This window comes from Galeopterus variegatus, unplaced genomic scaffold (assembly GCF_000696425.1).
Source record: "Galeopterus variegatus unplaced genomic scaffold, G_variegatus-3.0.2 Scaffold1382, whole genome shotgun sequence".
NCBI lineage: Eukaryota > Metazoa > Chordata > Mammalia > Dermoptera > Cynocephalidae > Galeopterus > Galeopterus variegatus.
In genome coordinates this window covers 305,451-331,026 of record NW_007727493.1, presented here as the reverse complement: position 1 = coordinate 331,026, position 25,576 = coordinate 305,451, and the positions used below count along the sequence as shown (strand labels likewise).

Below are 25,576 nucleotides of genomic sequence, written 5' to 3'. Positions count from 1 at the left end.
TGAGTAATTGTTATGTCTCTGTTTATAATTTTAAAATTTATTCACCTATGAGTCTGAAATTGATAATTTGAGACTTTTTCTTTGGTTAGTCTTGCTAGAATCTGTTAATTTTATTAGTCTCTTTAAGAATCAACTTTTGGGTTTTTTTCCTGATGTTTTCTATATTTTTAATTAATTAATTTTTTTTCCCTTGTTTGTTTTCTTTCATTTTGTCCTAACTCTTGGTCTACTATCAAGTTTTAATTAAATGCCAGATTTTATGTGTGACCATTTATAGAGTATCTGAATGGTAGTTTGCTGTAGAGGATAGTGTACCTTTTCTTCTGTTAAGCAGATAAAACGCAGTCAGATCACCTTAATCACAAAATATTTAAATACTCCATTTTGCTCTGCAGTTTTTGATCAGCTTCTTCTCTGTTTAGCTGAAGAATTCAGTAAATGTCTCTAGAGGAGAGATAGTTCAGCCTGTAGTTCAATTTTCTGTTTGCCTTTTATGATTGGAATCCTGGCTCCTCAAGTCTGTGAGACTGACAAAAGTTCTGCTGGACCCAGGCAGAAGTCCTGGGTCTTTTGCATGGATTCTCAGCCTCTTGCTCTCAGCCTATTTCACAAATAGGCAAATACTCTCAACGGAAAAAGTGGCAGAGTGGTTGCTGAATGGCACCTTACTTCTTCAGATTTTACTTTCTTTGAAATCTTCATTCCTGGAGTTCTGATTGCCTCAGTAGCTTTAGTATTATCTAAAATATCCAAGAAATGAAAAGAAAATCTCCTGTTACTTTTTTTTTTTTTTTGGTGTATTTTTTTTGCCTTTTCTAGATATTCTTGGTTGGAAGATTATTCTTGCATATAATAACAACAAGTATGATATGGTACCTTTTGTTAAAAAAAAAAAAAAAACAGGAAAAAGTCTCCACTTTGTTGTACCTCCCCAATCTCATTTTTCTTAGTAGTAGCCATTGCTAATGTATAGGTATATGTGGATTTATATATGTATAACATATACATGTGTGTATATAACATATATGATCATGTTATGAGTGTTAAGATTATTATATTTTCCAATAGGCAATATTTATTTGCACACAGGGAAAAAATGCAATACACATAAAAAGGTATTCTTTAATTTAAAAAGCCCCTTCTACCACCAGCTCTCAGTTCCCCAGTTATACATTATAGGGTCAGCTATGTACTATTTTTTTGCACATTGACTTGTTTAGCAGGTAAATTTTTCAGAACCTATCTTATGCCAGGCACTATTCTAGATGCTAAAGGTAAATTAATGAAAAGATGAAGATACGTACTCCTTTGCAGGTTACATTTTGCTGGGAGGGAAAAGGCAATAAATATAATAAATACATATATAAATTACACAGAATGCTAGAAAGTAATAAGTGCTATGGCAAAAATTTAAAAAATTGGACAAGATAAAGAGGTATTGGCAATGTCAGAAGACAGAGAGTCATTTTAAGTAGAATAGTCAAGAATAGGACTCAATTGAGTGAGATTTTTGTGCACAGACTTGAAGCTACTATATGGCAGTATTACAGAGGCAATATGTTTGTGTGCTTGTGAATATTCCAACTGTCTCTTATCTTTTAAGTAGCTACGTAGGTTTCTATTGGACGTACATATTTTATTCTGATCTCAAGTCATTGTTTTATCTAATCTTATGATATTGTAAACAGCTACATAGTGATCCTTATGTGTGTTATGTGAGCACGTGCATGCATTTAGTATTTTGCCTACTTTTATATTGAAATATTCATTTTTTTAAAGACAATTATTTTATTTTAACATTGATTTTGTACATTTTCGTGGGGTACAGTGTGTTGTTTCAGTACATGCATATACTACACAGTTATTCACTTTTAGAGTATGTAGCATAATTTTGTACCCTTCACCACAACTTCTCCTCTCCCCTCCTCTGGTAACTATTATTCTATTCTCTGCTTCTATGAGAACCACTTTTTTGTTGTTTTTTTGTTTTTTTTAGATTCCACATATGAGGATCATACAGTATTTGTCTTTCTGTGCCTGATTTACTTTTGCACTGACATGCTCATTTTTTGTACTATCAAATGTTAATCTTCTTTGTGTGTGTATTTCTTTGTTTTTTTTTTGGCTTTAAAGCAAAGGTTGTCATATATGTCAAGATTTTATATATAAACCTATAGTTTTTATAATTTGATTTTTAAAAAGTACTTTAATATCTTAGGCATTTATTGTGTATGGTTTGGGAACCGAAGGTGATTACTTCTAAACAAATAACTGATTGTTGCAGCAATATTTATTGAATACTTTTTGTGATATGCCTCTCATTATACATTAAATTTTTATATGTGATAGCGTCCATTTTTGGAATTGATATGTACATTATAGTTCAAATATCTGCTACTTGTTGGGTGACCTGGAGGGGAGGGGAAAAAGAGAAAGGAGAGAGAGACATGTTTTGAACAGAGGAAAGACTTAATGTTGTTGGCTTTGGCAAGTAATGTCAAGGAGCATGTTGATTTTGAATATCAATTAGATAAAAATTGGCTGATTTGAGTTTATTTCTTTGTGAATAACTAGATTTATCCATAAGTAGGACATTTCTAAATAATTGGTGAAATTATGTTAAAGGTAAGGAACACAGCAAACTGTCAAGTAGAAAGTAAGGCATTAGAATTTTAAAGAATTCCATAAGTGTATGATTCAGCTGAGAAAAATTAGTAAACTAAAGAGACTGGAATTGATCATCAAATGTTTGTAGGTAGAAGAAAGATGTTAAAGCTAGGAAGTGAAAAAAAAATCTGAAATATATTAGTAGAATATAAGGATGGTTGAATTAATAAATTATTTGGAAATAACTTACTTTTGAAGTTTCTAAAGTTATTTCTTATAACAGAGTTGACCTTATTTAAAAGCAGTGACAACCAATAATTCTTACATAATGGAGGCTGGGCTTATTATAAAGAAATATAGAGGAAGGAATTAAAATTTGGTTATAGCCTTGATGATAGTCTTGTCTTTTATGTAAAAGCTTACAGACTTAGCTGAGACTCTTTGGGAAAGGTTGGAATGGCTTCCCTGGGAGAGACAGTATCTTCTAATCTGCTTTCACTAATTATAGTGAAAATTGGTTCTTAAAGGTTGGAGTTCCCTGAGACCTTTTCAAGAGGTCTGTAAAGTCAAATCGTTTTTGTAATACTAAAGCATTATTTGCCATTTTCACTCTCTTGACATTTGCACTGATGGTGCAAAGCAATAGGAGGTAACACCTGTGGTGTCTTAGTATAAATTAATGCATTGGCACCAAACTGTACTAGTAGACATTGTATTCCTTGCTGCCACATACTGCCAGAAAAGAAAAGAAAAGAAAAGAAAAAAAAAGCCAGTTTCAGTCAAGAATGTCTTTGATGGAAGAAAAAAAAAAATTATTAGTTTTATTAAGTTGCAGTTATTAAGTTGCAATCCTTGAGTGTATGTCTTTTTTGTATTCTGTGTGTGTCAAAATGGAAAGTACAGATACTGCTGCATCCTGAAGTGCAGTGTCTTGAGGAAAAGCAGTTGTATGATTATCTGAGTTGAGAGCTAAATTAGCCACTTTTTTTATGGCACACTAGTTTTACTTTGAAAAATGATTAACAGACAAACTATGGTTATTCAGACTTAAGTATTGGGCAGATATTTTCCTGAAAAAGAAAACTGAGTCTGTCACTTCAAGGAAAATAACTTGCAGTTTTTGGTGCTCTTAAGCATAATTTGAGCTTTCAAGAAAAAAATTAGAATTTTGGAAGCCTTGTATCTGCAACTGTGAGTTTAAGAGCTTCTTAAGGACTTTTCTGATGAGATTGGTTGTGGTTGTTGGAAGTCCCTAAGGCCACCCTCAGGTTCAGTGATTTGCTATAAGGACTAACATAACACAGCAAAGCTATTATAATCAAAGTAATAGTTTATTTTAGCAAAAGGATACAGATTAAAAGCATTGACAGAAAAAAGTGCATAGGGCAGAGTCCGGGAGAAACTAGATTCAGGCTTCCAGTTGTTCTCTTCCAGTGGAGTCATATGGACAGTGCTTAATTCTCCCAGCAACAATGTATGACAACATGCACAAAATATTGCCAACCAGGAAAACTCACGTAAGCCTTGGTTTTTATTGGGGGTCCAGGGTTTTTATTGGGGGTTGATCATGTAGGCCTGTAGTGTCCGTGTGACTGACCTTAGTAACTCTTATCAGTTTGACTCCAGAGGTCAATCTGATATTACATGGACCAACGCCCCCACCATAAATCACATGGTTAGCATAAACTGTCTGGTGTGGCCCAAAGCTCCCAGTAAGCAAAGGCAGGATAATTTAAGGACTTAGAGACTTAACCTTTCTATGGAATATCCAGAGTTGAGACAACCTAGCCCTCCTGCATTAATCCTTTACCACATAATGGTGATATAAGGAATGCGATGTTTTGATATTATAAATGAAATGTGTTAATGTCTGGAAGTTCTGTATAGCTCAGTGAACCAGTATTTTCAAATGACTATTTCATGATGCTCCTCATGATATGCATGAGTAAATAATAGACCACTGGATTTTTTTTTTTTCCTTTTTGTCTTTTTTACTGACCAGTAACGGGATTGCAACCCTCGGTGTTGCGCCCGCACCGCGCTCAGCCAGCAAGCGGGAACCAGGCTCCACATGGGATCCGAACCCTCGGCGGGAGTGCCGCCGCGCTCCCAAGTGGCGCACTCTCCGTGCGCCACCAGGCCGGCCCTGACCACTGGATTTTAATGGAATAGAATATGGGTTTTTATAGATATGGTCAGATTCTACATTTTATATAGCTTATAGGTAACTATATTAAATAACAGTCTTCATATACTGTGAATCAAAAATACACATTAGCAGATTGTATAAACAGATATGAAAATCCAGCTGTCTTCTGTTAAGTTAGAAGACAAAATGTAAAATAATACTTCTCACATTTTTTTTGAAAATATATTTTACATAGAGTATGTTTTCTATATTAACAAAAACTCCATTATGTGTTATTTTTAAACTAATTAGTAAACATTTTAAATTTTCTCAGTTCTAATTTCTAATACAGTAAATATTGACAGATATAACCCACATGAAAGTTTTTTGGGGTCCAGTAGTTTTTTAAATATGTGAAAGGGCCCAGAGACCAAACAGCTAGTCTAAAGGTTCAAAGGGTGGGATGAACAGCTAAACTAAGGGAAACGTAGGCTTTCAACTGGGATCTCAGGGATAATGGGAACCAGGAATTTGAGTACTATCATGAATCTTGTAAACCTAGGCTAAAGTCGGCATCGTGCCGACGTCGCCAATTGTAGAGCTACATGACTATGCCAGTTGTCAAACTCAGGCTCTTTTACCTGCCCGTAATCCTGCCAGCTGGGCCAATTGTCAAGCTAGGGCTGTGTCTGGAGCTCACAGACCCCTCAAGCCTGTTCACAGACTGGGTCACAAACCCTTCACACCCCAGGCTGGGTCCTCAGACCCCTCACACACCAGGCTGGGTCCCCAGACCCCTCACACGCCAGCTGGGTCACCAGACCCATCACACACAGGTCTATGAGCTAGGTAACCCGCAAACAGGTCCTTGAAAGCCTGGTTGGAAAACATGGCCGTGGGCGGTTGGGCACCTGAGGCAGTAAACTCCAGCCAAAGTGGCGGCACTGTGCAGGCACACTAACTGCCCTCACACACAACCTATTCACAGAAAATGCTCGGCAAGATTCTGAACATCTGAGGGGTCCTGACCATTTTCCTATATTTTCCCAACAAATCTCCATTCCATCTCTATCTGTTTGGCTCTGCTGGCTTCATTCTTTCTTATTATAGTCTGGCTCTTCCAAGTTAGTGGACATCCTAGCAAACAAATACCCTTTCTTTGATCTTGCATCTTATAGCTTTCAGAGATAACTCATATAGTTCAAGTGTGAAAAAAATACTTGAAATTTTGATTCTGCTTGGTTCAGGTGTTTACCATGGAATGATCAACTGTGTGTAGACCAAATTCTTGAAAGAAAATGAAATCTTTCTTGTAATTGGGGGAGAAAGAGTTCTCAGAGAGGGGTTGTGTTTTCCTTAATTAGAATGAGTAATGAACAGGCAGCTTCCAAATCATTGTCTTTGTGTTAGCAAGTTGTGTAGCTTGCAAATGTTATGGGAGTTTGGTGGAAGAGAGAGGTTGGTGCGTCCACATGATGGAACTCATATTTCTGCCTCAATTTTTCTACTGACAAAATTGAGGTGATCACATAGCATTTTATGGTAGGTGGTTTTTAGATTTAAAACATCACTTTGGGCGAAGGTCGTCTTTAGCTGGTATGGAGGAGGTTGAATTTTCGCTTTGCCTGAAGGCGTAGATATTATCTGGAGGGAAGAGTGATAAAAGATCTGTACAATGGGGTGGGAAGACAATGCAGGCTGAGGAAATAATAGCTTGAATGGGAGAATGAAAGCATTCTTCAGTTTGGCTAGATATGTGGATTCCAGAAGGGGATTATGACTTTAGCATTTCTGTGTAGGCTGAGATTTTTGACTAATTTGTTGCTCTCACCTCCCACCCACCAATGCCTACTATGTTCAAGGTGTTGCTAGACTAAAGAATTATGAAGATGACTTAAATATCCCCAGTATCCTCAAGCACCTTTTAATTTAATGGAGAAAACAGATGTGATTTTGACTGACTATATTACAGATGAGATAAAATATCAAAAAAAGTATAAGAAATGAGCTGGGTGCATGGTAGAAGATTAATTATGAGCATGGGATCAAGGAGGTTACACTTGAGGCAGATTTCTGTAGGCAAAGGATAGCAAAAAGGGCATTTCAAATGAAAGGGATAGCATGATCAAAGAGGTAGAAGCTTGAAAGTGCATGATATGCTTGTTTAGGAACTGGCAGGTAATCCAGTGGAGACTGACCAAGTCATAATGGTTACTGAATGCCATGCCAGTAGTTTGGACTTTATAAGTGGTAGAGCTGTTTCAGTTTTTGACTTGGGATTCAGGCATAGCTTTTTCTGAAGGTAATATTATATGTGTATAGAAAGATGGAAGACCAATAAGCCTGGAAGACCTGCTGCAGGAATTATTTCAGCACATGAGGAAGAAGGATATTGACAGTGGGAAGGGAAAAGATAGGATGAAAAAAAGGGCATTGAGAAGGTGGAATTTGTAAGGCTTTCTGACTGAGTGGATATGAGGGAAAGTCAGACAGTGATGAGAGGGTTCCGTTAGATTGAATCATACCTAATTGTTTTTTTTGCCTTAAAAAACAACAATATGTGGTTCTGTTCATAGTTTGGGTGACTGAATTGATGTTAATAACAAGTAAAGGTGAGAAGCAGAAGTGAAAGAAGAAGTTAAAAGAAAGGCTAAGGGAAGAATGATGAGGTCATTTTTAAAAATGTGTTGGGACTGAGTCGTTAGTTGAAATACCCAGATTGAAAGATGCAGCAGATGTAGGAAATGCAGTTCTGTCTTTAAGGTTGATGAGTTAGGATTTACATTGTTAAATACTCTTTATTGTGACACTGAATAATATGATGGATGTGTGACGTAGATTATATAAATGGCATTCCCTGTTTTAAGTTTGTTTTAGAGACCCTAAACAGAGGCTTCTTCAGTATTGTACATGTTGAGTATCTGAAATGCTTGGGACCAGAAAAGTTTCAGATTTCACGTTTTTTCAGTATTTTTTCAGTATACTTACCTGTTGACCATTCCTAATTGAAAAATCTCAAATCTGAAATGCTCCAAAGACCCATTTCTTTTCATCAATATGTTGGCACTTAAGAAGTTTTGGATTTTGGAGTAATTTGGGTTTGGATTTTCAGATTAGGGATACTCAACCTGTACTTTTTTGGGGAGGCATCGTATTTGGAACTAGGCAGAATGTGGTTTCCAGATTATTCAAAATATGGAGGGTTTTATATTAAAATGGATATATTATCTGATTGTTATATTCGCTATGTTCAGAAATCAGTACAGAATTACATCACAACTCCTATTACTGGTTAATAGGCAAAAGCTTTTTTTGAAAAAAAATCTAATGTTTTAAAAGAAGTATGCTTTCTTTTGAGTTTTTCAGAGAACATCTTAATCTGGAGTATATATAGAGTACTGTTTAATATCTCATATTACAGTGACTGATAAGGGAGGGAATTGAGCAACTGCTATTGATACCATCTTATGTACTATTGAACAAGAAGTATCAGCTTGAGAATAATAATTAGTCTGTTAGTTTTCCATTATTTTTACGTATTAGAATTAAGCAAATTAAGTAGTTCCCAGGAATTTTGGTTGTTTTGCTTTAGAAACAATGTTGATTTAAAATAAAGTATACTATAAGTAAAAAGTCTAATTTTTAAAATGAATATATATGCTGATCCTTTGGTTTCTATTATTGAAAGTTGTTTGGAATTGTAATAAAAATTTTCTATGGCTTCAGTAATTTATTTGTAATTCAATTTATTTGTAATTTCATTAAAGTAAAAAAAATTATAGACAGTAGATGTTCAAATCAGTATATCAAAGTAATACATTTTAAACTGACATTTTGTGGATAAATTCCAGAGAGCTATTAATGTTTAACTTCTTTGTACTAGAATGCCATGAGACCAGATCTATTTATTTGAAAAGACAAGCTAGAAGAGTATAAATTTAAAGTAAATATGTTGAGTAATTAATCTGTGCCATGGCTTCTCTTGCCTTTAAAAAAATGCCCTCTAAGGTGTGCTGGCCATGCTACCTGGAGAACAGTTATTCCTTTGGGTGGTTACTATAGTTATTGAGGGCCCCTTGGTTTCATAATGCACTTGAAAAAATGTGAAAAATAGTTGTGGAAAAATAATCAGCTTTTCAAAAGGCAATGGATATCTTATTCTGATTCCCATGTATGCAATAGTTAAATTTGACAATCACATAAATACTTCAAAACCCAGTCCTTCTCTTCATCTTTCTTTTCCTTAAATTTACTACCTCTCTTCCTCAGATTTCACAGAACTTCATTTCATGTGTCAGAAATGCCATTATCTGAATATCTTTCTTCTTTGAGATTTCTAGATCTGTCCCATAGACACTGAGAATTGAGAACATGGAGAGGTTCTGAATAAGGAAGTTTCATTATCCTCCCCTTATCTGTTTTTAGTACCCTGTGCCACAGGCATCCCTGTTCTGGGAACTTCCTGCATATAAACTGTCAGAGCCTCTCACTATTACAAATGCAAAGCTGTTTTCTGGTAACTTGTGGACTCACTGATTTCTTCTTCCATGTGGGAAAGGGGCTTTGGGGATTAAAGTTACTCTGCAGTGCCAAAGAGTCTGAGTTTATGGGGGAAGTTACCTGAGTGTACTGCTTGAATATTACAAATTTATGCTAACTTTATCTGTACCTTTATTGCTGCTGTGTAGGCCTTTTGCTCATATCTCCCAGACTTCTAATATATTTCTAATATATTTCTCCTTAGCTGCTCTTCCTTGGCATTTTAACATAATGTGTAAAGCCCACATCATTCCTTGTTAGATGGCCTTGATTATTACTTTGAGAAATTTGAGTATATGTATTTCCAAGTTTACTCATCACTTTGCCTCTTTATGATCTTAAGGAATTAGACTAGATATCTGAGGTTTCTTCCATCCCAGAAATTTCATCTCAAAATAATTTTCTCAACTTTTTACCTTGAGGCAACTGTGTATTTGTCTTTTACCATCACAGGATTACAGATGTCATTTTTCTACCCATTTTCTTTTGTCTCTTCTGTTTGAAGGAAAAGATGACCTTCCTCCTTATTAAGACTGATCATTTTTCTTGTACTCTTAAACTCATCTTCTCTCATTGCCTTTAAAGCTTTGCTTTGTCAAATATCTTCCTTAACTTTATATTTTGTAATGAAACAGTTTTCATGAGGATGCTAAGTTTAGACTAATGGTATTGCCATTAGTTTTAAAAGTAAGGATATATTAGCCCATTTTCTGTTGCTTGTAACAGAATACCTGAAACTGGGTAATCTATAAAGAAATGAAATTTATTTACTACAGTTTTGGAGCTAGCAAGTCCATGCTCCAGGGGATGCATTTGATGAGGGCTTTCTTCTGGGTGGGAATTCTCTACAGGGTTTTGTGGTGATGCAGGCAATCACATGGCGAGGATGGCAAGAGCTTTCTTAAGTGCTTTCCTTGTAAAGCCACCAGTACACACCCCTGATAACTCATTACTCCACGAATGGACCAATCCATTTGTAAGAGCATAGTCCTTGTGATCCACTCACCTCCTAATGGCCCCATGTTTCAAATACCATACTCAGATTTCCTACCCTCTTAAAACTGTTACAGTGGGGATTAAGTTTCCAACATATGACCTTTGGAGGAGACATTCAACCCACAGCAAAGGATATAAGGTTAAGATTCATTGCCAGGCTAATATGTTCCTGGCATTTTTAAGGGTGCTTTTAAATACTGTATATAAATTCCAGAGAACTAGTTCAACCCAGCTTTTAATTTAACCCCCGCAAACATTTATGGGCTACCTACTGTGTGCAAGGCACTGTGCTAAGAATGCTATAGGGGATATAAAGTCCATCAGGATTTGGTCTTTTAGAGGAGTTTATAGCCTACTACAGGGGATATGTTAAAAAAAAAGTACTATTAGATAGAGGAAGATTAATGTCTGAATGAGTTTAAAGGAGGGAGGTAATATATCCAGTTAGTGGGGATATAAGTGGCTTTATGCAAGTATACTTTTGGCTGGACTTCAGAGTAGAATAGTGTTTTGACAAGCAGAAATTGAGTGATGAATGTGTGAGAGAAGATATGGTCAAGCACAGATAGTATTTCTGGGAGTAAAGCAGTCTAGTTGGGTGGAAAAAAGGTAGGATGGAGCCTTTGAATGCCAGGTCGAATAGTTTGTACTTAATTTGGTAATGGATAGTCCTTTGTGAGCTTTAGAACTTAATTAGAGTGAAGTGATTAAGCCTGTGGTTTAGGTAGAGCCTATTAGGCAGACGGATCTTTCCACAGTTGTAGGAAGGGTTAAAACAATATGAAAGGGGATTCCTGAACTACAGTAATAGATGAAGGAATGGAAAACCAGAGGATAGAGGTGCAGCATACTGTTAGAGGTGCATTATACAGTCTGCACTCTGTATCCAAAAGTTCTGTACCTACAGATTCACCCAGTTATGGATCAAAAATATGGTATTTGTAGTATGTGGAACCCAGGGATACAGAAGGCTTTTGGTGTCTGTGGGTTACACAAGGCCACCAGCAGGACTTGAGCATCTGTGGATTTTTTTTTACGTATGGGTGCCCTGGAATCAATCCCCTGTGATTACTGGTGGATGGCTATATGAGATGGCAGTAGTTTTATGGCTAGGGAGATAGGAAGGAATCAAAGTTGCATTTGAAATTTTGAGCGTAGACAATAGAAAGGATGCTGGTGTCATTAACAGTATAGAGGAGTAAAGAGGAAGAGGATTGTGTGCGCATCTGTGTGTGTGTCTTTATGGAGGTAATTGCTAGTTTTTAGATTTGCATATACTCACTTTAAGGTTCAGATTCATAGCAGTACTTGTTAACTTAAGCCTGGAGCTTTGGAGAGGATTCAAATTTAGAGAGGGAAATTTGGGAATCATCTTCATAGAGGTTATAATTATAATTTATACCCTTCGAATAGTTATAATTTCGGGTGGCTAGAATATATGACAGTGCTGTTTGTTTAGAAATACTCTCTCAAAACGAAAACTTCTTTTGGACTGTGCAAATATATTACCTATTGCAAAAGGAAACAATATTTCTGCTGTTACCTTTAATTTGATCTGAGATATATAAATACATACATGCACATGCACGCACATACGTGCACACACAGTCTTGATATCTGCATGAAAATATAAATATACCCAAGAATATCTAACGTATACACACATATATTTCTTATCAAGTTTAAGTGATGTGCAGCTGATGTAAGGAGTACTGCACCAATTTTGCTTGGTCTAGTGGTTGTTCAAGTGAATTTGCCAGTGAACAGATTTTATGCATAATGACAAAAAAAGGAGACCAACTAAAGTATATATTGAATTTTCTTTACTTTCCCTGTCACTTTAAGAAGTCAGTTTTGTTTTTTTTAAACCTTCAGATGAGACTGGAAGACTTATAGGAACTGTGTATGTTGAAAGAAAATAAGGGAGCTTTAAGAGATTTATAGTTTTAACAAATATATATTACCTTATAGACCAGCCTGAAATAACCAATATGATTTTAGAAAAGACAGGCATATGTGAGAAAATCATCTCATTAGCATTTTGAGAGTTATAGAAAAATTTTCAAAGTTTGTAGCATGATCATGCACACAGATTCCCAAGTGATTCAGATGACAAGAGATTCCTGGCAATTGGGTTTCTGCACATATGTTTCTCTGTAAGAACTTTGAGGCCTGTTGGTGACACAGCTGAAAGGAAGAGCATAGTGGAAAGTAAAAGTAATCTGCTGGGAACTTCAATTTAGTTTTCTTTTTAGAAAAAGGAAATCTATTGATGTTAGCCCTATTTTAATTGTTTTCTGCTCTAGTAAACGGTTTCCATTTAGAATTGTCAAGTTAGTTTTAAATGCTTGTGCAGTTTGCATGAAGTGTCTGTCTATATTTACACTAGGTTGTTTTCTTATTGCGTAGATTTCTGTATTCTTTCTGATCAGACAAGAAAGACTGAAAACACCAAATCTCACTAAGACTCCTCAAATGTGCTCCAGCAGTATGCAGTTCACATTTATAAAAAAAATTCATGTGACTACAAGTTTAAAAGTAGAATGATTCCTGCAACTTGTCCAACCTGTCTCTTTTATTATTGACTTATTTAGTATATAGTTTTATCTTGGATGTTATGGTATTTTAGATAAATTGATTTGTGTTTCTGAGAAAATGAAATCAAGGGACTCCATATCTGTAAGATTTCTCAACAAAAATTGCAAAGCTAGCTGAGAAGAAGTGTACATTACTTCTTGAATTTCCTGTTTCTTTTCCCAATTTTCCTTAGAGAGAGAGACAATGAAGTTTTTTTTGTTTTGTTTTGTTTGTCTTATTTTGTTTTTTTCAATGGCAAGGAAGGGTGAACTAGGTGACTTCTAAAGACTTTTCCAATGTTATATGTTATGAATCAACACTTCTTCATTCAGTGAACACTTTTTTTTAAGCTTATTATTGTTATGTGCCAGATACAGTCTGGAAGTTATAATTGCCACAAATGTAAGCAGATTTATTAACTTTAATTTAGGTGATTGAGCCCACTGTTATTTTGTAATCTCATGTGAAACTTAATGCCTTTGTTGCTCTGAAATATTCCAGACTCCAGTTGAATTTCTTGGTGTTTTTTTTTTTGTTGTTTGTTTTTTAAAGCCTGTTTGAAAATAATCACAAGCAAAACTACCCTTAAAAAGAGATATAATAAGGCTTTGACTGTAAACACTTAGAGTAATAGTGGGGCTGATATATATTTTCTTTGATTTCTTTCTAATACTGCTACTATAACTATTTGTAGAGGCCAAAAATGTAGCCTTTTTAAAAAAAATTAACATTTATCAATAACAAATATCTATTAGGGAATTATTTACTTTTCACAATGTCATATCTTTTGTCATTGGGGGTATATTTTGAGAAATCATTTCATATTATTTTATATCTAAAATAGAAAGAATTATATTACAGACTTCAGAAAGTTATGGTAAACAGCATTTTCTTGGCTGCTAGGGTTAAATAGAATATATAATTCTTTATGAGAGACTGCCACCTTAGAAACTTTGAATCTGTAAGGAAATATTTTTATGTTCATAAAAAAGATTATGAGCTTAAAAAAAGAACCAATGAGTCGTGTTTAATAGATTTGGAAATTTACTTAGGTTTCGTAAATCTGTGAAGTATCTGAATCATATCATACCACATTGGGTTTATTTTGATTTATTTGTAAAACAGGTGTTTTAGCTGCATATCATAATGCTGTGTACAATTTAAAGAAAATGATTATTAGCTAGTGTAATGCTAATGATTTTTCTGATTTCCAAGTTTTTAAATGGGATAAAGGTCACAAGATCTATCAGTTTAATTGAAGTGCTTTTTCTGCTTTTGTAGTACCTTTAAAGTATTCTTGTTACTATGATTCACCCTGATAATTTGGAGTGAACAATAAAGATAATTTAAGAAATTCTGAGTTTTAAGACCATTTCATTTTCTTTTCCAGTATACGAAGAGCATTTTAATGGTTTTATGTTTTAACACTTTTGGAGGATCATATTAACTACATACATGTCTTCAAGCTGACTGTTGGATCATTTAATTGCAGTTTATTGTCCATAATCACAAACTGACATATTTTGCCTTATGTGTGTGAAGCTTATGAGGTTTTGGCATGAAAGGGAATCACTGATATTCAGGAAATAAAGTTTATTTAGATTAATATCTCTGTTTTGAACTGATTATACCCGTTTTAATGTTAAAATCTTATGGAAAGTACATATACATAAAAACTAAAAACTTCAAATAAATATATCTTTAATATATTAACAAAGATCATTAGGTATTTATTGTAAGATAGTAATTGCGTAATGCCTCGTACACTTCGAGGTGACTTTGCAAGATGAAGATTAAATAAAATCTTTTAATCTTTATATTTTGCGTAAAGAACAACAGAAATTTAACAAATACCAAGTATACAAAAGTAGGGATTTGCTTAAAATTGTCATTAATTTGTCTTCCTTCAGTGTGTAAATTCAGTCTGTAGAATAGCTACACCGCTTTAGGTAATAAAGAATGTACCAGTTTTTTATTTTAAGGGTATCCCATATATTTTCACAACTATATAAACTTCTAGAGTGAAATTTGAAAATTTTATTCTCATATTTCATTAAATTTAAGGTCTTTAAGGGATCTTTAGTGATCTCTAGTCTAAACTTCTCCTTTTGGATTAAAAAATCTCCAAGCTCTTAAGAGTTAAATTTACTTGTCGATTGTCTTTAAAGATAATGTCGGACTAAGACTTGGATTTTAGAGGAATGCAATATTGATAGTTCTTTCCTTACTTTTTCTAATACTAAGAGTTTACCATCATGTTTTTCTTATTAAGATATGATGAAACTGTGTGGTTCAGTTTTTTATTATTTTATTTTTAGTCTTATGCATAGATCTCTAAATAAGTAGGTTTTTTAAGAAGAAAACTAACAATAATTATTTCAAGAAGTTTTAAGTTTTCATGGTTTTGTTTAGTTTTTAAAAATAAACTAAGGAGTCAAGAATAATAATCTTTCCTTAGAGCAAGCTTACAGAAATAGTCATATAATATAATAGCTTTATCATTGGCTTATTATATTGTATAATATTATATAATTAAATATATCAGTGTAATATGAAAGTTTATTGTTTTCCTCTGATATTTTAAGTTGGATACTAAGTATCTAAGGATAACTTTGGGTAAAGTATCAAAAATGTAAAAATATTTTATAAGAATTACTTTGTAGATTTTTTACCATGCTCATGACAATTTTGGTCTAAGTGTGCTTCTGTTTATATAAGTCCATGAAACCTTTATAGGCATAGACTGGTAACATGAATGATGCTAGAGTGATAGCCAGTAATTTAAGCAGATCATCTGATAGTATATAGGTATAATATAGTTAAATTGAGAGCAGGAAGGGTAAAGGGACAAAAGTTCTGTTTTTTCTCCACATGTTTAAATAAACATGTGCCTTGTTATGTCAGTCTTGTAGTAAATTAATCATTTGTTTTCATTTGTCCATCTTACTCTTATTTTTCTCAGTAAGGATTTGATTGCAATAAGTGGTTGTATTTTGAACAGATAGACAATCCTGGAGTTGAGAAGATGGGTAGAAATGGAAGAGCTTTATAACATACGGGGGTTGTTCAAATAATTCATGGAAAGTAGAATTAAAATGTAATATGAATCATCCCATGAACTTTTTGAAGACCCCTTTTTATGAGATGATTGGGCCTGAATTTATTGAACAAATTAAAAACTGAGTAAATGAAATTTGAGAGACTGAGAAGAGGTTAGAAACAATAGAGTTAAAATTGGAATAACTGGTTCAGAGTAAAATGTAAATGTTTAAGTTACATATAGGTATTTAAAACCTCTAGAAGTATTTTTCAACTACCCATAGTAATTTTATGCTTGCTATTTTTATTCTAATCTCTTATTTTTTTCCCTCTAGGTGGTATCATGGAAAACTTGATAGAACTATAGCAGAAGAACGCCTCAGGCAGGCAGGGAAGTCTGGCAGTTACCTTATAAGAGAGAGTGATCGGAGGCCAGGGTCCTTTGTACTTTCATTTCTTAGCCAGACGAATGTTGTCAACCATTTTAGGTAAATCTTTATTCCTATTATGAGGCTACATAGTTATTTTGATGTATTATTCATAAATGATTTAATCATCGATTGAGAGTAGGTACTGTTAAATGTTTTGTTTATTGTTATTTGGTATTATTTGAAATAAAGGAAATGTATACTTTTAGACTGTGGAGTAACAGAAAATGCAGTAACAGTAAAAATCAAGATTTGTGCTCTTTATTTCATTTTAGTTTCACTATTCTAAAACTTTGTAGACATTCACTTCAATAAAAGAGGCATGTAGATTTTCAAGTACAGATATCAAAGTCTGTATATATAAGTATATTTACATGTTTTATTCTATTTCATTTCTGTGGAAGAAATTGAAAAAAAAATCATCTTGTGCCTATAATGTTAACCAATAAACTGTGTATCTCTGATATTTAGATTTCAAAATAAGGTTTTAAGAATACTATCGTATCTTAACATATAGTCTGTGAAATTGTAGTTACACTTTGCGTAAATATTTCAGTAGATAATGTGAGCTACTTCTAGCCAGAGAAAACTTACTAAAATTGCTAATTTAGTATTAAATTTGGAAAGTGAGGGGAGGTATCTGAGGGTGAATTTTCAAATATTTGATCAAATTATATAATTGAGTTTTATAAGTCTGATATATATTTCATATCAAATGCATATATAATATTTTAAAAGAAATAACTGCTAGCAATTTGTATATGATGAAGACATTAATAAGGGACATTTTAATACAGGGATATAGTTAAAAGGAAAAGATTATAAAAATTATGAATTTATAATTTCTATACATAAAACTTGGTCTTAAAAATTGGCTATAAAGATTTTTGTTATGCTGTTTTTTTTCCCTGTCCAAATAGGATTATTGCTATGTGTGGAGATTACTACATTGGTGGAAGACGGTTTTCTTCACTATCAGACCTAATAGGTTATTACAGTCATGTTTCTTGTTTGCTTAAAGGAGAAAAATTACTTTACCCAGTTGCACCTCCGGAGGCAAGTAAAACTTGAATAAAATATCAAAACTTTATTATTTCACTTTAATAATGGTAGTTTAGCTCTTGTTCAGTTTCTTAGGATGTTTATTACAATTCAAGAAGTATTTGTTGTATTCATTTTAATTCTGGTTGTAATGTCAGCTAAAGAAAGACTGACAACTTCTTTTAAAAAATACCAGTTTTCTGTAAGTTTGTATTTAAGCAACCGGATTTTTTTTTTAATAGTTCTGTATGGTGATAGCCTAACACATATTTTTGAATGCGTGAAGAGTACTGATTTTATAGTGCTAATCCTGAAATTGCTGCGAGATTCTGAAATGCCTACTGCCTCATCATAAAAAGGTTAACTTATATCTTCTGTGAAGTTTTTAAAAAATTAAATGAGCATTTTCATTACATGAGAAAAACATATTGGTTATACTTTTTAAGAATTTCTGTAAAAACAACAAAAACAAAAACAAATATTTCTAGGTTCTAGGTATTTAGAGTCTCAGTAAAAATTAGTTTGAATGATCCTGTGGAGGTTATAATGTGGATTTTTATTGGCCTCAACTTTCTGTGGACATACCTCTTTTGATTTTGAGACAAAAAGACTATCTTTCGTAAATGTATTATTTTTTTCCTTTTACGGTTTCCAGCCAGTAGAAGATAGAAGGCGTGTACGAGCCATTCTACCCTACACAAAAGTACCAGACACTGATGAAATAAGGTATTTTATAATATAGTCTCATGTATAGGCATTTGAAATAGTCATTTGAAAGAGCTAAACTTTGGAGATTTATTGCTTTTAGACTTAGAAGGTTTTGGAATTTTGAAGAAATAGCATACAGAAAAGTAAATGTGCCTTTACTGTTGGGTCTGTTGGTCCTGTACTCCTGGGTTAGCTTATGTATTCAGACTGTGTATTTGAATCAAGGTGGCCACAGTGAAGATGACAGGAGAAATAATTTAGCTTTTATTACATTGTCTCTGACAAAGTAAGAAGAGTTCTCTCATAATCTGTACTCTATTTTAATTTTTATAACCATATGGCATTTATGCCCCAGCTATAAATGATACTTAAATGATAATTAAGCTTCTCTTTTACATAACGGGTGAATAATTTTAAATGTTAAGAATGTTATAGAACTATGGTTCTATACATTTTTTTTGTTTTTATTATTTCCATATAATTTGATTTCTTATATAATTTGATAATCACATTATCAGTGTCTTTCTATATGCTATTTAACTTTCCAGTAGAAACTTTGTTTCTTTCTGGTAAACCATTTAGGCTACTTCTAAATAATTACTGTTTCTGAATATGTAGTTTCTCATTGAAATCAATAGCAGCATTTAAAATGTAGTGAGTGAAAGCTTTTGAGATACTAAAAATTTTTGAAAATATGGTATTAAAAAAACAAAGGTTCAGGTATCTGAGTCTCAAAATAGGAATTTCATTTTTATATTATCTTCAAAATAATGACTTCTCATTTAATCTTACTGACACATCTTTGTTTTTGATCTAAGCTGGAAAGCCAGTAAAAGAAAGAGCAAGGAGGAAATGCATGAAGTAAAAGAGAACAGTGGTAAATTACAAGTTCAGGAATTTTAGGTAATTTGTAAATTCCCTGTGGGATCATTTAGGATAGCTGTTCCCAAAGTTTGGTCCTTGTAACTCGGGGGGTTGTTGAAACTCATTCAGAAGGTCCATGTATTAGTCAAGGTTCTCCAGAGAAGGAGATTTATTATGAAGAATTGGTTCACACACTTATGGAGGCTGAGAAGTTCCACAATCTGCCATCTGCAAGCTGGAGGCCCAGGAAATCCAGTTGTGTAATTTAGTCCACATCCAAAGGCCTGAGAACCAGGGGAATCTATGGTGTAAATTCTAGTCTGAGGGCAAAAGATGAGATGAGATGTTCCAGCTCAACCAGTGAGTCAGAAAAAGGGGTTGAATTCCTCCTTCCTCCATCTTTTGTTCTTTTCAGACCCTCGACCTATTGGATGATGCCCACCCACATTGGGGACGGCAGGGTATGGGTAGTCTACTGATTCAAATGCTAATCTCATCAAGAAACATCCTGATAGACAAACCCAGAAGTAATGTTTGATCTGGGCACACTGTGGCCCAGTCATGTTGACAAATAAAATTAACTGTCACAATCTGTGAGATCAAAATTATTTTCATAATTATTCTAAGACATCATTTGCCTTTTTCACTGTGAGTTTTGCAGTGATGGTGCAAAACCAGTGGATGGTAAAACTGCCAGTGCCTTAGTAGAAATCAAGGCAGTGGAACCGAGGCATATAGGATTCTACATTACCACAGACTTGCAGGTAATCAAAAACAGTTTCATTTAAGAATGTTCTTGATGAGGCAGCAAAAAATATTTATTTTACTAAATCTCAACCCTTGACTACATGTCTTTTTAATATTCTGTATGATAAAATGGAAAGTATGTTTAAAACACTTCCGTATACCAGAGTTCAGTGTCTTGAGGAAAAGCAGTGAGTTTATAGCTGAGCTAGCTGCTTTTGTGCACACCATTTTTACTTGAGAGAATAACTGATGGGCAAACAGTATGGTTATTTTGACTTTTTTTTGAAAAAGAATATAGTGAGACTGTTACTTTGAGGAAAATAACTGACATATAGTATTGTTGCCAAAGACAAAATTAGAGTTTTAGAGCAAAAATTAGAATTTTAGAAACCTGCCAGCTATCAAGAGTTTGACAGCTTCCCATATAATGGGTTTTCTGATGAGATTGGTGGAGATACTAAAGAATGAGATTATTTGATATAACATATGTGTTAACAACTGGAAGATCTACATAGCTCAGTGAACCAATATTTTCTAAATGATCAATGCATGATGTTAGAAAATTATGCACAGGTAATAAATTCATTCAAAATGCAAGATAGACCAATGGATGTTGTTGGAATGTATAAGGAAAGTTCACTGATACATAGTTTTAGATTCTGCATTACAACTAGTCTTCAAGAAAGTACCACTTGTGGAACTTTTGGTGTAATATCATAGAATATCTATAATTATCTGAAAAGACTAGTGGAATACTTGTCTCTTTCACAACTACTTATTTGTATGAAGCCAGATTTTCTTTATGTACTTCAAACAAAAATATTATAGCAACAGATCGAGTATAGAAACAAATATAAGAATCCAGCAGTTTTCAGTTATGCTAAACATCGATTTGAAACACTGTAAAACAATGATGTTCTTACTAAACTTGTAAAAGTTACTTATTTTTCACAGTCTTTATGTAATGAGATATATATCACTTTTAAGGGAATTAGTAAATATTCAATAAACATTTATGTTTTAAATTCTAATATGATAAATATCAGTCGATGTAATCCGTACAAATAAAAGCCATTTGGGATATCAATTTTTAAGAATATAAAGTGGTGCGGAAAGACTAAAATAAAATTGCGAATTGGTGATCTAGGAAGATGGGAATTTACACAAAATTAGACATATAAATTTTAATTTGATGAAATAAATTTGTATGAAGTTATGAGTCTTTTTAAAAAATTTGTTCATACCTGTGGATCTTTTTTAAGGTAAAATCATATCTGAAAATTAGTGAGATTTAATAAAAGTACTTTAACCTCTTTTGGGAGAAAATGCAAAAAAAAAAAATAATGCAGAATGAACTTTATGGTTATATTGTTTATACTAGTGAGCTTTTTAAAATTTTTCATTTTTGTGCAATAAAAATTGTTATAGTAACTAACAGTAACAGAACTTGAAATTAAAAACATTACAGTTAGGTATGAAGAATAAATTTTGGTGTTTAATTGCTTAGTAAGACGACTAGATTTTTTTTTGGACCGGTAAGGGGATCATAACCCTTGGCTTGGTGTTGTCCGCACCACACTCAGCCAGTGAGCGCATTGGCCATCCCTATATAGGATCCGAACCTGCGGCCGTGGTGCTACCAGCACCGTACTCTCCCGAGTGAGCCATGGGGCCGGCCCAGGACAACTAGATTTAATAACATTGTGTTGTACATTTCAAAATAGCTAGGAGAGAGGTTTTTGAATGTTCTCCTCACAAAGAAATGATAAATGTGTAAGATGAAGGCTATGCTAATTACTCTGGTTTGTTCATAACACAGTGTATACATGTATTGAAATACCATGTTGTATTCCATAAATATGTACAGTAAAAAATTTTAAAAATCTCTTAGACTACTTTCAAATAAGAAATGAAATTTACCATTTTTCATTTCTGTTTTAGTTCTTGTCCGTATGTACCCTCTTTTTCACATCCATAATGATTTTCTTTATTGTGCTTATTTAAGTGTTTCTAGAAAGGAAAATTTTATTTGAATGTCTGCTGCCATTCAGTTAGTGAAATATTGACCACCATTAAGAAGGGTTGTAGAATCAAGATAGAGTGCAATATTCTGTGATTATTCAAATACAGAATAAAGTATTGTGAAAAAATTTTGTTTTCTGGGCCAACCTGTGGCTCACTCGGGAGAGTGCAGTGCTGATAACACCAAGGCCATGGGTTCGGATCCCATATACGGATGGCCGATTTGCTCACTGGGTGAGTGTGGTGCTGACAACACCAAGTCAAGGGTCATCTTTAAAAAAAAACATTTTTTTTGTGTTTTCTGAAACTTGTCCAAGGAACAGTAGAGCTTGAGATAGACCAGAGAAAACAGTTAAAGTCTTCAGGGATATGAGAAGAGATTTCTTAATAGATCTTTGGTTTGTGAATATTACAGATACGGTTATAGATACGGGGTCATTGATAGCATTTAACTGAGTTTGAAACCTCAAGTGTTCAGAGGCATTCTTTCAAGCCTGAAAGGAAAAATTTAAGGAATTACTTATGGTTTTATATTGATGACATGCATCAACAACTTGTTGCCTCCATGATTCTGCGAAGGCTGAAAACATCTAGGTTCCAGTAAAAGAAAACTAATTTATGTATGTGTCCCCCTACTCTGAAATTGATAACAGAAAAAAACGTGAATGCCTTCTAATGATATATCCCTTGTACTACTTTTAAACAGAGAATGCAATATTTGTTGGACTATGGGTGTCTGAGTGAATTAAACAAGCCCTAATGGTTTTTGTAAGAAAAATGTCAAATGACATAAACATCTACATGAAAAAGCTACTTCTGCTTATCTAAAATAAACATTTTTTGAAGTAACTATATATTGTGTTTGTATAATGTGTTAAATTATATTTATTTTATGGCTTTGACTTTATAAATAACATTGAAATGTAAATTTTTCAATTCAGTTTTCTTGGAGCCTGCAGTTCGTATATAATTAGTTACTGTTTAGAAAAATTCTAATTTGAATCTAACAATAATCCAGTGATAGTAAATAGTGTGGGTACTATTATTAAACCCATTTTATGCATGAGGAAATTAAGATTCAGATTACTAAGTGTCTTCAAAGTTTTACATGTTGATAATGCCAGAAGCAGGACAAAAACTTTAGGGTACTTTACTCTAATCCTTTGCATTTTCCAATATCATACTATGTCTGTGTCGTGGTATATGACTACTCAAATTTCCATTAAAATTTTAAAAAATTTTAACAACTTCATAATTGTTATTTTCAGTTTCTTAAAAGGAGATATGTTCATTGTTCATAATGAATTAGAAGATGGGTGGATGTGGGTTACCAATCTAAGAACAGATGAACAAGGCCTTATTGTTGAAGACCTAGTAGAAGAGGTGGTAAGTTTTTTTCTTTTCTTCTCAATTCCAGATTCTAAGTATTTTGTAAAGTTTTGAAAGTTGTCCATAATTAGGAAACTTAATTATGAATGCATTTCTTTTATAAAAGACTTTATGTTTAAAAGACCATTAGTATGAGGGATTTTTCATTAAAGTCTGCTTACTGTTAATAAATGCTATTTATTTGTAAAGAAAATAACCAAGCCATCATGTAGCTGCCAATTTTCAGAAAGCTTTCATGAGTTTGTATGAATTAAAAATGTATTAATATTTGTGTTTATTTTTATCTTTTTTTGGTCCTCTTGGTCTTTCTCATAAATAAAATTATGTCAAAATCTCAAATGGTTGCACATGTTTGGTTTCAAATTCTTTATTTTTTAAATATATGTATACTTTTCTAGTGACCTTGGAGAAATTCATTTGTATTACACATAAATTATTCACATTTTTACAGTTTGAATATTCCCCTTGTTTATGTTGCCATCATGTAATACATTATTAGTTGTCTTATCACACATTATAAATTACCATATATGTGCATTTTTAGACAGCAGGTCACCGTTCAAGCAGCATTTGTACTTCAGAGATAATACTCAGTATCACTGACATATATCAAATGTTATGTTATAATTTTGGAATTCACTTTCCCTTGTGGATATGTCCAGCAGGATGGAATGGCTTTCTATTATCTTTTACAACCCTCAAAACTACCATTTTTAAATTATGACACAGACCTGGTAAAATATACTGAAACCTGTGCTCTTTTTATTGCTCCAGGAAGACAGCAGTGGAGAATATTTTTCTTTGTTAGTAATTCTCTTGTGTGCCTATTTGGCAACCAGATCTTGATATATAGAAGTAAGACATACGGAGGAAGGGTAGGAGTTGAGGAAACAGTATGATGCATTGCACTCTCATACTCACATGATTACTTAGTGAAAGACCTGAGATTAGAACTCCTCCATATTCTTAGATTGGTATTTCTGTATTCTACTGTAGGAGAGATACTTCTTCTATATAGGCAAGAAGTGTTTAAACTGAAGCATCTTACTGCTGTGTTGGTTTTCCTACAAAATTTCTTGGTTAAAACTTTATGTTGGGTTTCCCTGTTCCTGCTACACCACCCTCTTCTCCATCCTTATTGTTTAAAGGAATTACAATGTAGTTGAACTCTGCTTGAGCTCTTGGAATTTTGGATGAAATTTAACAAGGTAAACTTTAATAAGGATAAGTGAAAGTTACCCAATGTATACAGAAAAATAATAAATAGCAACACAACCTAAGTTAAGGAAACATGTCCTAACATCAATACAAAGAATGAAAAAAAAAGTTAACTCAGTATGAATGGACAATGTGATGTCACTGATAAAAATGACTATATTCTTTGTATAGTATGACTATTATTTTGAATTAATAGTGGAATAATTCCAAGTTAGAGTTATAAACAAGTTTTACTCCAATGTTTAGAATAATTTTCCACAACGGACTTTATTGGAAGGTAGTGAATTTCTTATAGATTGAAAAGCTGTTTGGACATTGTATAGATTGTGAAGATGTTTCAGGCATTCATTTAGTTGCTGAATTTAAGGAATTTCCCCCTCTAAAATTCTAATTACTGTTCTCCAAACACATTTATACTTTATTTCTTAACTCTAGAATGGATGCTCTGTGAGGGGAGAGATTTTTTTCTCTGATTCACTGATGTATCCCCATTGCCTAGAATATTATCTGGCATTAGTAGGCATTCAGTAAATGTTTGTTGAGTGAATGAATGTCTCTATGCCTATACTTTTCACTCTTCTTTAACACTCCTGCCCTGCTAGAATTCCTTGTAAAATTTGATTCATCTTTATTAGCTCAGTTCACATGTCATCCCTTCTTTCATAGAGGTATTGTACCTTTCTAGATTCTCTTAGGCCAAATTGTTTCCTCCTGTGTTTCCATAGCACCTTGTTAATCCTCATTCTATTACATTGTATAAAATTAATTTATGTATAAACCTTCTCCAAGAGATTAATTCCTTTTGGACAATGTGATCATGCTATTCATTTTTATAGTTGCTTTTTAGCACACTGCCTCAGATATAATAGGCATTCAGTGTATGTTTGGTTTTAGTTTGATTAGGTATTTCAAACTGAGAGAAGTAAATCCATGTATATAGTTAGACCATTTTTCTACTCTTTCCTTCATTATTTATTTGATGAAAACTCAGTGCCAGGTACTATGCTAGGTACTAGGACTACAGTTCAACAGGTATTCAGTGAAGATTATGTACCCAGCATTGTGCTGGTGCTAGTGCTAGTGCTGGGTGTTAACAAAGAATGGCTAAGATCATAAGAAGCTTATAGCCACTATAGCGGAATGAATAATACTAGTGTATCTTAAAAAATAGGAATATAGAATTGAGTAAGGTAAAGTTCAAAAGATGATTAAAGAAGGATGTCTTTTTCACATCTCCATACTTGCCAGCCACAACCCCCCCCCCCCCCCACCC

The 25,576-nt window shown here is 33.4% G+C and overlaps 1 protein-coding gene across 2 annotated transcripts in view; it reads left to right on the top strand.

The window, feature by feature from the left end:
- The window catches only part of RASA1 (RAS p21 protein activator (GTPase activating protein) 1), a 98,582-nt gene that overhangs the window by 24,878 nt on the left and 48,128 nt on the right, over positions 1 to 25,576 (top strand). For both annotated transcript variants that reach the window (XM_008576639.1, XM_008576641.1), the window contains exons 2-5: positions 16,222 to 16,374; positions 17,235 to 17,370; positions 18,011 to 18,081; positions 22,965 to 23,082. In XM_008576639.1, coding sequence (XP_008574861.1) covers positions 16,222 to 16,374; positions 17,235 to 17,370; positions 18,011 to 18,081; positions 22,965 to 23,082 — 478 coding nt within the window. The remainder of the gene's footprint in view (positions 1 to 16,221; positions 16,375 to 17,234; positions 17,371 to 18,010; positions 18,082 to 22,964; positions 23,083 to 25,576) is intronic.